The sequence below is a fragment of the Hyperoodon ampullatus genome (genome assembly GCF_949752795.1).
Source record: "Hyperoodon ampullatus genome assembly, chromosome: 4".
Classification (NCBI taxonomy): domain Eukaryota; kingdom Metazoa; phylum Chordata; class Mammalia; order Artiodactyla; family Ziphiidae; genus Hyperoodon; species Hyperoodon ampullatus.
In genome coordinates this window covers 80792130-80807834 of record NC_136917.1, presented here as the reverse complement: position 1 = coordinate 80807834, position 15705 = coordinate 80792130, and the positions used below count along the sequence as shown (strand labels likewise).

Genomic DNA, 15705 nt, shown 5'->3' with positions numbered 1-15705 from the left:
ATCGCTGATAGCAAAATGCATTTAATTTTGTCTTTGACCTTACATTTAATTCACATGCAATTACAATAAATATTACTTAAGTTGAATTTAAGAATTTTTTTTTCTCAACTCCAAAAGTGGTTTGGAAACTTGGTTACCATGAATTGGTGGAACAATATCTGGCTCAATGAAGGTTTTGCATCTTATTTTGAGTTTGGAGTAATTAACTACTTCAATCCTAAACTCCCAAGGGTAAGTAGCTTGTTAATTATAATTTTTTCCCTTAATTATAAAAGTAATGCATGTTTATTGTTGAAAGTGTGTAAAATACAGAAAAATATAAGGAATATTAAATTATCTGTAATACCAGAGATGATCAATTTTATCTTTTTGGTATGTTTTCTTTTTCCAGACTTTTGTTATTATAAATATTCCTAAAAGAGAATTACACAGAAATGTGTAATACCCTTTCTACTTCATACTATATCAGGAGCATTTTCACAAATCATTAAATCATTTTTGAAAACAAGATTTTTAAGGGTTGCCTAATATTTTATCATATCACCTTATAAGGTGTATATATGTAATATTTCCCTACTATTAGATTTTAGGTTATTTTCATTTATTTCTACCTAGACTAAATTTTAAAGCACTTGTAATCAGTAGTCTATGGCTTTAATGATAAGAATGTGCTATATTATATACTATAAATATTATATATTATGTTACATATAATATAGCTGATATTACATATAATGCTAATAGCTGATATTGTATCTATTATAGCTGATATTCTTTTGCTGTTTTGAGTAAATAGTAATATGGAAAAATAAACTTACGGATGTGCAAATCTGATTATTTCAACTGTAAGTTATGGTTCTAATATTTTATTTAGAGTAATTAGGTAGTGCTTTCAGAATGGCATGATAAAGCCATATTGATTTTATTTGATTTAGGTGTTTAAATGTTTAGATTTAATACCATCTTTTGACACAGACCTCACTTTTTCACTCCAAGCCAGGGGTCCTTTCTCCCCCTCTGTTCCTGCCTCCTGCCATCCCTCTGATGCTCAGAGCTGCTGTTTCTGCTGCTCTTTGCTGGCCTCTCTCTCATCTCCCCTCCCAAGTGTTTCCAAGGCTCAATTTTTGGCCTCTTTCCTCCCTTCCCTACCCTCGCTCATTCAGAGTATATTGACATTTGAAATGCTGATCTCCACTGGCCAGATCTTCTTTACAGGCTAAATTTATTCACTTTGAAGGAGAGTCTAAGATTGTGTTCTTTCTATTATATTTGTTGTAAATTTTCTCTCTTATGAAAGGAGGGAGATGGTAGGTAGATATTTGGTTGTTGTTGATTAAAAGATTGGCAGAATAAAAAGTTGACAGACCTCTCTTGGCGCCACAGAAACTTGAAAAAAAAATCCTTTTTTACCTGTTTGTGAAATTGTAGTTTCTGGGAAGCACTGATGTAGCAGCCTCTTACTGCCCCAGTCCCAGACCACCCACTCTGCCCTTTGCAAACATCCTATAAAATGCCCACCATCACATAGTCCAGCCATTCTGCAGTACCTCTGCTCTTCCTCCCCTGGATTGGACATCATTATATAGATCAGCAGAATGACATATTGAAAAGTTAATTGACTCGCCCAAGGCCATTTGCCTGATTGAGGCAGAACTGTGATTACATTCCAGTTACCTGGGTCTAGTCTGAAGATGAGGATGATGATGATAATAACAATAATACTGTATTTACCATTCACTGAGTACTTAGGATTTATCTGCCTGGTAGTGTAAGTTCCATACATATATCATCTTACTCAATCTTCAAAGTAATCATATGAGTATAGTTGTTATTTTTTCTATTTTCTATTGAGGAAACTGAGGCATAGAATCATTAGGTAAGTTATTCAAGGTCTCACACTTATTAAAGGTCAGAGATGAGAGTCAGTTCCAGGTTTCTCTAACCACAAAGCCCATGCCTTTAACCACTGTGCTCTGCGGAGAAAACACCTGGGAGTGTTCTAGTTCTCAAGGAGCTCATGGTGTGTGTGTATATGTTCATTATATGACTCTTTCCATATACATAAACTTTATACACATACAGTAAATCTCAGTTGTCTTCAATAGTCCTTTCCGTATACTCTATACCTACAAAATTGTTTATATCTCTCTTTTATAAAGTAACATCTACACATGGTTAGTGTCATCTATAACTGGTTTTGAAAGCATTTGGTTGTATTCCAAATTAACTCTGTGCTGAGTCAATATGGAAAGAAATTGCATTCCCATAAAACAATTAGATTCACCCTGTATGTCCTTAATTGAATAGACTATACTATCAACATCAATCAGTTACCTCTTAATGCAACTAAAATGGCTAAGATATTACCATATCTGGAAACAGTGATGAAAACATATTACTAATGTCTTTGAAGCTAAGATGGTAAGCTTATCCTCTCTTTTACCATTTAGTTATTTCTTTTTGTCATTGATTCTATTTTTGTTTGTTTTATTATTTTTTTTATACAGCACATTCTTATTAGTTATCCATTTTATACATATTAGTGTATATATGTCAATCCCAATCTCCCAATTCATCCCACCACCGCCTCCACCCCCACCGCTTTCCCCCCTGGGTGTTCATACGTTTGTTCTCTGCATTTCTGTCTCAGTTCCTGCCCTACAAACCAGTTCATCTGTACCATTTTTCTAGGTTCCACATATATACATTAATATACGATATTTGTTTTTCTCTTTCTGACTTATTCTGTATGACAGTCTCTAGATTCATCCACGTCTCTACAAATGACCCAATTTCATTCCTTTTTATGGCTGAGTAATATTCCATTGTATGTATGTACCACAACTGCTTTATCCATTCGTCTGTCGATGGGCATTTAGGTTGCTTCCATGACCTGGCTATTGTAAATAGTGCTGTAATGAACATGACACATTGCATGTGTCTTTTTCAATTGTGGTTTTCTCTGGGTATATACCCAGTAGTGGGATTGCTGGGTCATATGGAAATTCTATTTTTAGTTTTTTAAGGAATGTCCGTACTGTTCTCCATAGTGGCTGTATCAATTTACATTCCCACCGACAGTGCAAAAGAGTTCCCTTTTCTCTACACCCTCTCCATCATTTGTTGTTTGTAGATTTTCTGATGATGCCCATTCTGACTGGTGTGAGGTGATACCTCATTGTAGTTTTGATTTGCATTTTTCTAATAATTAGTGATGTTGAGCAGCTTTTCATGTGCTTCTTGGCCATCTGCTATGTCTTCTTTGGAGATATGTCTATTTAAGTCTTCTGCCCATTTTTGGATTGGGTGGCTTGTTTTTTTAATATTGAGCTGCATGAGCTATTTATATATTTTAGAAATTAATCTTTTGTCCATTGATTCGTTTGCAAATATTTTCTCCCATTCTGAGGGCTGTCTTTTCATCTTGTTTGTAGTTTCCTTTGCTGTGCAAAAGCTTTTAAGTTTCAGTAGGTCCCATTTGTTTATTTTTGTTTTTATTTCCATTACTCTAGGAGGTGGGTCAAAAAAGATCTTGCTGGAATTTATGTCAAAGTGTGTTATTCCTATGTTTTCCTCTAAGGGTTTTATAGTGTCCAGTCTTATATTTAAGTCTCTAATCCATTTTGAGTTTATTTTTGTGTATGGTGTTAGGGAGTGTTCTAATTCCATACTTTTTTTTTTTTTTTTTTTTTTGCGGTACGCGGGCCTCTCACTGTTGTGGCCTCTCCCACTGCAGAGCACAGGCTCCAGATGCGCAGGCCCAGTGGCCATGGCTCATGGGCCCAGCCGCTCCACGGCATGTGGGATCCTCCCTGACCGGGGCACGAACCCGTGTCCCCTGCATCGGCAGGCGGACTCTCAACCACTGCGCCACCAGGGAAGCCCTGTTGGAAGATTTTAATCACAGTTTCAATTTCATTACTTGTGATTGGTCTGTTCATATTTTCTATTTCTTCCTGGTTCAGTCTTGGAAGGTTATACCTTTCTAAGAATTTGTCCATTTCTTCCAGGTTGTCCATTTTATTGGCATAGAGTAGCTTGTATTAGTCTCTTTTGGTGCTTTGTATTTCTGCGGTGTCTGTTGTAACTTCTCCTTTTTCATTTCTAACTTTATTGATTTGAGTCCTCTCCCCCTTTTTCTTGATGAGTCTGGCTATGGCTTATCAATTTTGTTCATCTTCTCAAAGAACCAGCTTTTTAGTTTTATTGATCTTTGCTCTTGTTTTCTTTTTTTCTATTTCATTTATTTCTGTTCTGATATTTATGATTTCTTTCCTTCTACTAACTTTGGGTTTTGCTTGTTCTTCTTTCTCTAGTTCCTTTTAGAAGTAAGGTTAGATTGTTTATTTGAGATTTTTCTTGTTTCTTGAAGTAGGCTTGTATTGCTATAAACTTCCCTCTTAGAACTGCTTTTGCTGCATCCCATAGGTTTTGGGTCATTGTGTTTTCATTGTCATTTGTTTCTAGGTATTTGTTGATTTCCTCTTTGATTTCTTCAGTGATCTCTTGGTTATTAAGTAATGTATTTTTTAACCTCCATGTGTCTGTATTTTTTACAGATTTTTTCCTGTAATTGATATCTAGTCTCATAGTATTGTGGTCAGAAAAGAAACTTGATATGATTTCAATTTCTTAAATTTACCAAGGCTTGATTTGTGACCCAAGATGTGTTGTATCCTATAGAATGTTCCATTAAAGTGTAATCTGCTCTTTTTGAATGGAGTGTCCTATAAATATGAATTAAATCTATCTGGTCTATTGTCACTTAAAGGTTGTGTTTCCTTAGTAATTTTCTGTTTGGATGATCTATCCATTGGTGTAAGTGAGGTGTTAAAGTCCCCCACTATTATTGTGTTACTGTCAATTTCCTTTTTTATAGCTGTTAGCAGTTGCCTTATGTATTTAGGTGCTCCTTTGTTGGGAGCATATATATTTATAATTGTTACATCTCATTCTTGGATTGATCCCTTGGTCATTACGTAGTGTCCTTCCTTGTCTCTTGTAACATTCTTTATTTTAAAGTCTATTTTATCTGATATGAATACTGCTACTCCAGCTTTCGTTTGATTTCCATTTGCATGGAATATCTTTTTCTAATCCCTCACTTTCAGTCTGTATGTGTCCCTAGGTCTGAAGTGGGTCTCTTGTAGACAGCATATATATGGGTCTTGTTTTTGTATCCATTCAGCGAGCCTGTGGCCTTTGGTTGGAGCATTTAATCCATTCACGTTTAAGGTAATTATTGATATGTATGTTCCTATTACCATTTTCTTAATTGTTTTGGGTTTGTTTTTTTAGGTCCTTTTCTTCTCTTGTGTTTCCCACTTAGAGAAGTTCCTTTAGCATTTGTTTTACAGCTGCTTTGATGGTGCTTAATTCTCTTAGTTTTTGCTTGTCTGTAAAACTTTTGATTTCTCCATCGAATCTGAATGAGATCCTTGCTGGGTAGAGTAATCTTTGTTGTAGGTTCTTCCCTTTCATCACTTTAAATGTGTCATGCCACTCCCTTCTGGCTTGTAGAGTTTCTGCTGAGAAATCAGCTGTTAACCTTATGGGAGTTCCCTTGTATGTTATTTGTCATTTTCCCCTTGCTGCTTTCAATAGTTTTCCTTTGTCTTTAGTTTTTGCCAATTTGATTACTATGTGTCTCGGTATGTTTCTCCTAGGGTTTATCCTATATGGGACTCTCTGCACTTCCTGGACTTGGGTGGCTATTTCGTTTCCCATATTAGGGAAGTTTTGGACTATAATCTATTCAAATATTTTCTTGGGTCCTTTCTGTCTCTCTTCTCCTTCTGGGACCCCTATAATGTGAATGTTGTTATGTTTAATGTTGTCCCAGAGGTCTCTTAGGCCGTCTTCATTTCTTTGCATTCTTTTTTCTTTGTTCTGTTCTGCAGCAGTGAATTCCACCATTCTGTCTTCCAGGTCACTTATCTGTTCTTCTGCCTCAGTTATTCTGTTGAATACTGATTCCTTCTAGTGTATTTTTCATTTCAGTTATTGTATTGTTCGTCTCTGTTTGCTTGCCCTTTAATCCTTCTAGGTCTTCGTTAAACATTTCTTGCATCTTCTCGATCCTTGCCTCCAATCTTTTTCTGAGGTCCTCGATCATCCTCACTCTCATTATTCTGAATTCTTTTTCTGGAAGGTTGCCTACCTCCACTTCATTTAGTGGTTTTTCTGGGGTTTTATCTTGTTCCTTCATCTGGTACATAGCTGTCTGCCTTTTCATCTTGTCTGTCTTTCTGTGAATGCAGTTTTCGTTCCACAGGCTGCAGGATTGTAGTTCTTCTTGCTTCTGCTGTCTGCCCTCTGGTGGATGAGGCTATCTAAGAGGCTTGAGCAAGTTTCCTGATAGGAGGGACTGGTGGTGGGTAGAGCTGGCTGTTGCTCTTGTGGGCAGAGCTCAGTAAAACTTTAATCCACTTGTCTACTGATGGGTCAGGCTGGGTTCTCTCCCTGTTGGTTGTTTGGCCTGAGGCAACCCAATACTGGGGCCTACCCGGCTCTTTGGTGGGGCTGATGGCGGACTCTGGGAGGGCTCACACCAAGGAGTATTTCCCAGAATCTCTGTCACCAGCGTCCTTGTCCTCATGGTGAGACACAGCCACCCCCTGCCTTTGCAGGAGACCCTCCAACACTAGCAGGTAGGTCTGGTTCAGTCTCCTATGGGGTCACGGCTTCTTCCCCTGGGTCCCGGTATGCACACTACTTTGTGTGTGCCTTCCAAGAGTGGAGTCTCTGTTTCCCCTAGTCCTGTCAAAGTCCTGCAATCAAATTCTGCTAGGTTTCAAAGTCTGATTCTCTAGGAATTCCTCCTCCCGTTGCTGGACCCCCAGGTTGGGAAGCCTTACATGGGGCTCAGAACCTTCACTCCAGTGGGTGGACTTCTGTGGTATAAGTGTTCTCCAGTTTGTGAGTCACCCACCCAGCAGTTATGGGATTTGATTTTATTGTGATTGCGCCCCTCCTACTGTCTTATTGTGGCTTCTCCTTTGTCTTTGGATGTGGGGTATCTTTTTTGGTGAGTTCCAGTGTCTTCCTGTCGATGATTGTTCAGCAGGTAGTTGTGATTCTGGTGTTCTTGCAAGAGGGAGTGGGAGCACATCCTTCTACTCCGCCATCTTGAACCAATGTCCCCTTATCATTGATTCTTAATCACTCTTTTCTGAGTGTACATTTCTCAATCCCATGTAGAGATGAGTGAAATATAACCCTTGCCAGAGGAGTATCAGCTCCTGGAGCTTGAGAAAATTGCCATGAGCTTTGTTTTTTTAAGGGCTTAAAGCCCTGTTTCAATGATCTTTGAGAGATCAAATCTTTGGCTTCCTTTTAATCTAGTCATTAGATTGAAATTGAGTAGAGAGCATCACAGAACCATATGCAGAAACAAATTTCCATTTTTTCTAACTGGTCTAATTTCAGCTGAAAATTATTACAGTATGAGATGAATGGGTCATGGTCAAGGATTCAGAACATTCCAATTGGTTTCTTGATCTCTGAAGCTCCAGCTCTGACATTGCTACTCACTGACGTTTTTCCACCCCTCTTCTGCCTGGTCTAAGGAAGCAGCAGTCATGGTGGAGGGAAAGGGCACACAAGGGCCTTGCAGCCTGTCAGATCTTGCTATGCTTTTATGATCATTGTAAGCTGAGGCAAGTAGCTGAACATTTCTGAGCTTTCATTCCTCATCTGTAAAATAAGTTTTTTACAGTCATTCAATAGATTATTGAGTATCTAACAGGCACTGTTGTGACAGCCACCATTTTACTAAGCACTCATTATGTGCTTATAGAGTATTGCGTACATTATCTAACTCAAGCCTCCAAACAACTCTGAAGAAAAAATAATAATAGTATAATCACAGTAGTGGTTGTGCCAGTCACAGTGCTAAAAATTTTATGTAAATTAATTTAGACCTGATAATAATCCAGTGAGGACAGTGTTGCTTCCTGCATTTTCAGAGGTGAAACTGAGTTTCAGAGTGATGAAGTTGGTTGCCTTTTATGAGTCACACAACTCCTAAGAGGCTGCTGTAGGATTCAAACCCAGGCAGCTCACTCCAAAGCCTGTGCTTTTAACCACATTGATATTCCATACAAATTTATTATCATAAATACTGTTATATTTCTTAGGATAATAGTAGATTTAATAGAAACAGGTTTTGTTCTCTGGGATCTCACAGCTTGCAGGAAGAAAGTAATGGTGAGTGTCTAGAATCGCTTTATCCAATCACTGTATGCAGTAGCTAGATAATGTTTTTTAAAAAGCTGGTATTACTTTTTACATAGAGTTTCCCTTCAGGGGTGGGACAGGCTGGGATGAGCATCACCTTATGGGAGGCCCAGAGTAGAAAAACCTGAGGGATGTTGAGGAAGAGGTGTTCGTCTCATTAGTCACAGTTATCTTGTGTGATTCTGAGGAAACCAAGAAGATTATGTAAAACCTTATACCAGGCAGGCAGAAGAGAGACAGACAATCAATTCTGAGAGAGAAAACCCCCACAAAATATGGAAAACGCTATATGTACAAAAGTGTTCATTAATACATTTTTTATAACTGCAAAAAAACAAAAACAAAAAACAAAACTGGAAGCAACTTAAATGCCTAACTAATAGGGAAATGGTTGTCAACTATGGTCCATCGACCTTATGGGGTATTTTACAGCTGTGTATTTATTTATTTTAATGTTTTGCTTTTGCAAAAGTTATATCTGCAGTACTTTGAAAAGAAGAAAATCATCTGTGATTTGACCACCCTGTGATAACCATGATTAAGGTTTGGTTTATTTCTTTTCAAGTTATATTTATTTCACTTACAATGCAGTGGCCATTATTAGGAATAGTTACAAAGATAAGACAGCAAAATTTCTCAATGAATAATATAATAAGTAAATAAAAAAGGTTGTTTTTACAAATATGAGAATAAATAAATAGATAGGAAAAAAGATTGGAAAGAGCTGGACTAACAACATTCTAATGGGAGTTATTGTAGGGTGTGGGCTTATGGGTGTTTTTTATTTTTGCTATTTTCTTCATTGTGTTATGGGTCAACAGTGCACACTCTCAAGAGCTCTTGGGTGTTAAATTAGTAAAATCTATACTTAATGAATAAGGTCAGACTTAGGCAGATGTCTCCTCTAAATCCTTGCTTCTCAAAGTGTGATTCTCAAACTAGCAACATCAGCATCACCTGGTAGTTTATTAGAAATACAGTCCCCAGCCCAGACCAACTGTTAGAATATGAGTTTGACAAAATTCCCAGGGGATCCTTATTGACATTAAAGTTTGACATGCATTGCTCTAAATGACAGGCTTTCTCATTTGGGGAAGAGCAGAGTTTGATGATAGCTTAACCAAAGTATTAATAAATCTAAACATAATGTTTAGGAGAGGGTTGATTGGAACATTGGCAAATGGAAGCGGGGCAGAGTTTGAAAATTTATCTGACACTGTTGAGGGGTTAGAGAGTCAACTTGGGGATCCTGGCAAGAGTCACTAGGGAGCTGAGACTTCATGTAGATTACCAAGTGCTCGCCCGGCTCTCCAGGGTATGAGTGAGCTGTCCCTGTAGTTTCTCCACTGCCCTTTCTTTGGCTCTGTCTTCCCAGGTACCTCTTGACTATTCTTTGGTTTTCCTTCTAGCTTTCCTTCAGAAAGAAATGGCCCTTGTCATGAGTCTAAGAGAGATCTAGTCTTTTGGAGAGTTCTGTACTTATTAAAATATAAATAATTGCCATCTCTTAATGCATGGGTATCCAGTCTGTGGATTTATTTCTAATAACTAATATTACATCAGCATCATTGTGAATTTGTAAATCTGGCATGCTTTTGGTTTATAAATATCCATGTAACAGAGACTGATAAATTTTAAGGGATTGCTAATAAAATTACCGATAAAATTCTAGAGGATTAAAACCACCTAGAGATGCTGTTACCTGGAGGACCTGTCTGGGTGGCCAGGAACCTCCTTAGGGGAATGTAGATGTCTCTCTTGGAAACCACATTAACTTTTGTAATTGATTTTTTAAAATTGAAATAAAAAAGCATACCAAATGGGAAGGAAAGTATCTTAGAGTTTTGTTATTCAAGGAATCCTAACTTATTTGGCCCATTGTAGCCCAAAGGGTACTTCTCAATTATTGATTTTTCCCTTCTTCAGTGTTAGTTTTTGAAAGTATTTTAGGAACATTGAACTTTGTGTTTCTGTTACACCTCAGAAGTTAACGTGGCTCAATGTTTTCCTTTTAGAATGAGATCTTTTTTTCTAACATTTTACATGGTGTCCTCAGAGAAGATCACGCCCTGGTATCTAGAGCTGTCTCCATGAAGTTGGAAAATTTCACAGAAACCAATGAAATAAACGAGCTCTTTGACCTATTTACTTACAACAAGGTAAAATCAGTTACACATTTACATTTGTTCTGTACTCTTGCAGAAAGCTACATAAAATGGATTCTAAGCGTCCTAGACTAATGTGCTACTACACAACTTTGGTACAAAAACCTTAATATTATTTAGTAGATGGATTTCAGAAAACGTGGTTAAATCAGTTCTTATCTAGTAAATATTAATCAACTACAATAGGTGCTCAGTATCATCTACCTTTATTAATATAGACTTAGCTTGCTACTTTTAAGGTGAACCCTTCTGGTTGGTGGAAATTTGTTCTTGTATCGACTGCAAGAAGAACACACAACATAAAAGTTGTGAGTTAAGTTTTATTCAGGAATCTTACTGAGGACTATAGCCCAGGAGACAGCCTCTCAGAGTGCTCTGAGAAACCACTCCAAAGTGGTAAGGGAGGGGCCAGGATATATCTGAACTTTTTTTGCTGGGAAAAACATGCAGTCAAGCATAAAAAGATTACTGCTAATCACAAGGAACAGACATCTCAAGTTAATAATTTTAGTGCTTTTCTGTACATGGAAAAATGTAAAAATCTGGGGTCATTGAAATTTTTCCTTACATATGCATCTTAACTAGCTAGGGGCCAGTATATTCAAAGCACAGAATGCTTCCTGTTTTTCTCCATCCTGAATTCCCCCCAGGGTGCACTCTCAGTGGGCATCTGCAGTGGCTAATGGCTGATCCTTGTAGAACTGGAATGGCAGGCAACATTTTTTTCTTTATACTTGCTGTATAAGTATCTCAGTTTAAAAACTTTTCTGCTCCCTGAACTCTTTATATGTAGGACATTTTCTCATCTTTTACCTATTAATTAGTGACAGTCTCCTATTTTATTAGCACATTTGGGGATAACCCAGACATTCAGCTAAAGTGCACAATGCAATCAGGAGCACAGCCCAGAATCTTGCTTATCAGAATGGAATGCGTCAATATTTAGATACCGAATTTTGTTTAAATAATGGACAGCTTCTTATGTCTTAGGGAGCGTCTCTGGCCCGGATGCTTTCTAGTTTCTTGAATGAGAAAATATTTATCAGCGCACTTAAGGTGAGTTTACAAAATTGTTGTTACCTGGAAAACAGTAAACATAAATTGCTTTGGCATGTTATTTATCTTAACCTTAACTTTTCTATTTTGACAGTCATATTTGGAGACATTTTCTTACTCAAATGCTGAGCAAGATGATCTATGGAGGCATTTTCAAATGGTAATTCTCTCACTTCCTGCCATGTTTTTGCTGAGTTGTTTTGTAAGATCGGGAGGCCATGTGTGTATGGTGATGACACAGGAAAACCATCTTTCCTTGTTTGTGACACTCCTTTAAGTCGGGTTGCTTCTTTAGTCTTCACCACTATATTCCCAATGCCCAGAAGAGAGCCTGCATATGTTAGATCCATAAAAAATGTGTTCAGTGAATGAATGAATGAATGAGTAAATGAATGCAGTAAGGAACCATTCATATATAGAGAGTTGAACAGAATTGAATTTGGTCCAGAATATCACCCACTGGGAATTATTGTACTATATAAATGAGGAAGAGAATAGCTATGTAGTTTCTTTTAGGAGATTGCTACCTCAAAAGATTTTGATGATAAATATCTGCTTTTGTGATGATTTTTTTAAAACAGGCCATAGATGACCAGAGTAAAATTCTTTTGCCAGCAACAGTAAAAAGCATCATGGACAGTTGGACACACCAGAGTGGTTTTCCAGTTATCACCTTAAATGTATCTACTGGTGTCATGAAACAGGAGCCATTTTATCTTGGAAAGGTTAAAAATCAGACCCTTCTAACCCACAAGTACGTAGATTTACTCCTCTGTCTTCACCTTCCTTGGGATTGAGCTCTGATCAAATGGAAAACAGCCTGTGGGTGAGGAAGCATAAATGTAAATGTAATAACATATATCCCAGGGAATTGTTGTAGAAGTGAAATGGAATAATAAGTATAAAGTGGCTTAGCATTCATCACTTTCTTCTTCCCTTTCCTTCTCTTTCTTGTTAGATAATTTTCAACTGTTTTTTTTAAAAATAAATTTCTTTCTTTCTTTATTTATTTTGGGCTGTGTTGGGTCTTCGTTGCTGCGTGCGGACTTTCTCTAGTTGTGGTGAGAGGGGGCTACTCTTTGTTGCAGTACGCGGGCTTCTCATTGCGGTGGCTTCTCTTGTTGCAGAGCACAGGCTCTAGGCTCGTGGGCTTCAGTAGTTGTGGCATGTGGGCTCCTTAGCTGTGGATCACAGGCTCTAGAGCATAGGCTCAGTAGTTGTGGCGCACAGCTTAGTTGTTCCATGGCATGTGGGATCTCCCTGGACCAGGGCTCAAACCCGTGTCCCCTGCATTGGCAGGTGGATTCTTAACCACTGCACCACCAGGGAAGCCCTTCCAACTGTTTTTTGTTTTGTTTTGTTTTGTTTTGTTTTGCGGTACGCGGGCCTCTCACTGTTGTGGCCTCTCCCGTTGCGGAGCACAGGCTCCGGATGCGCAGGTTCAGCGGCCATGGCTCATGGGCCCAGCCGCTCCGCAACATGTGGGATCTTCCTGGACCAGGGCACGAACCCGTGTCCCCTGCATCGGCAGGCGGACTCTCAACCACTGCGCCACCAGGGAAGCCCCCAACTGTTTTTGATAAAAGTTTTTATCCTCAGATCTCATTATATTAAGTAGCAGCACAAATGAGTAATTAATTTTCATATATCACCACCAAAATTTTCAGGTTGTCCTACTCTTTCTTTAAAACCCCAGGGGAGGGAACAGGAGACCTGCAGGTCCCTTCTCCCTATGATATTTCATGACTTGTGAGAAGAGGTGGCCTTAGCTATCACATAAACAGAGACCCTCAGTTCAAAGTCTGAGAAACCAGACTTGTGAGCGTTTGAGCAAGATTGGAAATATTGCCCAAATTCCAAGTAGTGTGTCTCTTTAGATGACTAATGTCCTCCCTGTGGTCAGCGACTTCATCCAGGTCATGTCCACCAATGTGGGAAGAATGCCAGCATTCAGTTAATATGAGTAATCTGGCTGATTTTTGTTGAACACTTTTCAGACGAGGAGAAAGCTTGAGGTGGAGAAGCATTTTGAAATGTCTGTCAAGCATTTTCTTCTTAACTAATTATTCAACTCTCTTGGCACAGATGGCTTTGGGTCTGTCTGTAGCATTTGAATGACCCCTGAGTAAGGCCAGGTGGCTGTAATTTAATATAAACAGGCCTTGAAAATTTCAGATACAGGAGAGTCTTAGTAGCTACCTAAGTTATAAAAAGAAGCAAATCTCTAAGACACAACAAGAGAGTAAACAAATAGCCAAAGCAAAACTGACTTGTGAAACAACAGTGAATAATTCTAAGAGCAAAGTCCTGCATATCCACAGGGAATGACCAAAGAATTTGTGTCCTGTTATTTTATCATCTTATTTCATATTGGCTCAGAGCTGATATTCTTATGTGTGAACATTAACTGAATTTCTCATTTTTTTCCAAAAAGTGACACATGGATTGTACCTATTCTTTGGATAAAAAATGGAACTACACAGTCTTTAGTCTGGCTAGATAAAAGCAGCAGTAAGTAACAAATTTTAAAAAATATCTTCACATATATATGCAAGTATATATATATGTGTGTAAACATATATATATATATATATAAAGGCAGAGACTAAAATGTTGAAATGTCTATCTTTTGAAAAGCTATCTTGTTTTTTTCTTTCTTTTTTTTTTTTTTGCGGTACACGGGCCTCTCACTGTTGTGGCCTCTCCCATTGTGGAGCACAGGCTCCAGACGCGCAGGCTCAGCGGCCATGGCTCACGGGCCTAGCCGCTCTGCGGCATGTGGGATCGTCCCGGACCAGGGCATGAACCCATGTCCCCTGCCTCAGCAGGCGGACTCTCAACCACTGCACCACCAGGGAAGCTCCAGCAATCTTGTTTAAAACTAAAATATTGTATCATTCTTGTTGAACATAGAGCTTTAAAGAATAGTTTCTAATCAAAAGCCATTATATGTGAAAAAATATAATTATGTGGTAAGATCAATACGTATTTTACAATATCTTTACTTTTTGTTTTATTGGACTTATTGTTTAGAATTAAGAGGGTGTAGTACAGACATGTAGTAAAATATTTTTAAAATGTACCATTTCAAACTTTTCACCTGTTTCTTTGTAGAAGTATTCCCTGAAATGCAAGTTTCAGATTCTGATCATGACTGGGTGATTTTAAATTTGAATATGACTGGATATTATAGAGTTAACTATGATAAATTTGGTTGGAAGAAATTAAATCAACAGCTTGAAAAAGATCCTAAGGTAAGGTTATTTTTTTACACCTTTTATTAAACATCATTAATATTACACTCTCTAGCCTTTAGAGGTTGAGCTTTCATTAACCTGTCTGGTGGGAACCTGACCCCTGTTGCCACCCCTCACCCCAAGGCATACTGGATTTTTTTTTTCTTATTCTTAGAAAGGAGAGGTTTTGATTGAATGCGTTGTGTTTTTGAACATTAATCTCACTCTTCCACAATAATTTTACCTTTCTAGGTAAAAAATCAGAAGAATTTCCCATTAACCATTAATTTTGTGATCTTAGACAAGTTAAATGTTCTGCTTCAATTTCTTCACTTTAAAATGGGAGTAATATCATATCTTTCTTATTCCTTATGAGGATTAGAGATGATGTAAGTAAACATATACTTAAAATTTCAAAGCCCATAATAGGTGCCTGTACGTATATGCTAGAAAATGTTAATTTTCTAAAAACTGTATTTTCACATTCCCTCAAAGGAGAGAATTTGATTTACAAGATATCAGTAATAATCCAATATCGCTTTAAGTTGTAAAACAACTGTAAATTATTATGCAATATAGAAATATTAAAATATTGGCTAACTCTTATCAGTCAGATTTTAATTGGTTGAATTAAACCAAATCTCCATTGGTGCAGATGGATGCTGGCTTAGAGATCTATAGAGTTGGCTCTGCTGTGAAGTCTTGGGCTGTTCATTTAGTCTCTATTCATAAAACTAGAGAGTTGAACTAAAAGATATCTTAGGTGTCTCTCTCTTCAAAAGTTCTGTGAGTCACATAGCAGCCTCTCTGGCAGAAGAGGCAGTGCACAGCATACTGGTCCAGAGCTCGGGTTCTGGGTCAGGTAGACTTCTGTTCATATTTTTGTTCATCATTTACCAGATGTGTGACCTTGGGCCTCTTGTTTGCCCAGTCATGCCTTGGGTTCCTTATCAGTATAATAATGGGTGTAATAGACCTGAAAGGGTTGTTGTGAAGATTAAATAAGGTGA

At 37.8% G+C, this 15705-nt stretch overlaps 1 protein-coding gene across 1 annotated transcript in view; it reads left to right on the top strand.

Annotated features, from left to right (window-relative positions):
• The window catches only part of LVRN (laeverin), a gene marked incomplete at both ends in the record, with an annotated part of 76272 nt that overhangs the window by 39683 nt on the left and 20884 nt on the right, over positions 1-15705 (top strand). The window contains 7 exons of the mRNA XM_079703185.1: positions 118-231; positions 10254-10397; positions 11394-11459; positions 11554-11619; positions 12041-12213; positions 13894-13970; positions 14574-14713. Coding sequence (XP_079559311.1) covers positions 118-231; positions 10254-10397; positions 11394-11459; positions 11554-11619; positions 12041-12213; positions 13894-13970; positions 14574-14713 — 780 coding nt within the window. The remainder of the gene's footprint in view (positions 1-117; positions 232-10253; positions 10398-11393; positions 11460-11553; positions 11620-12040; positions 12214-13893; positions 13971-14573; positions 14714-15705) is intronic.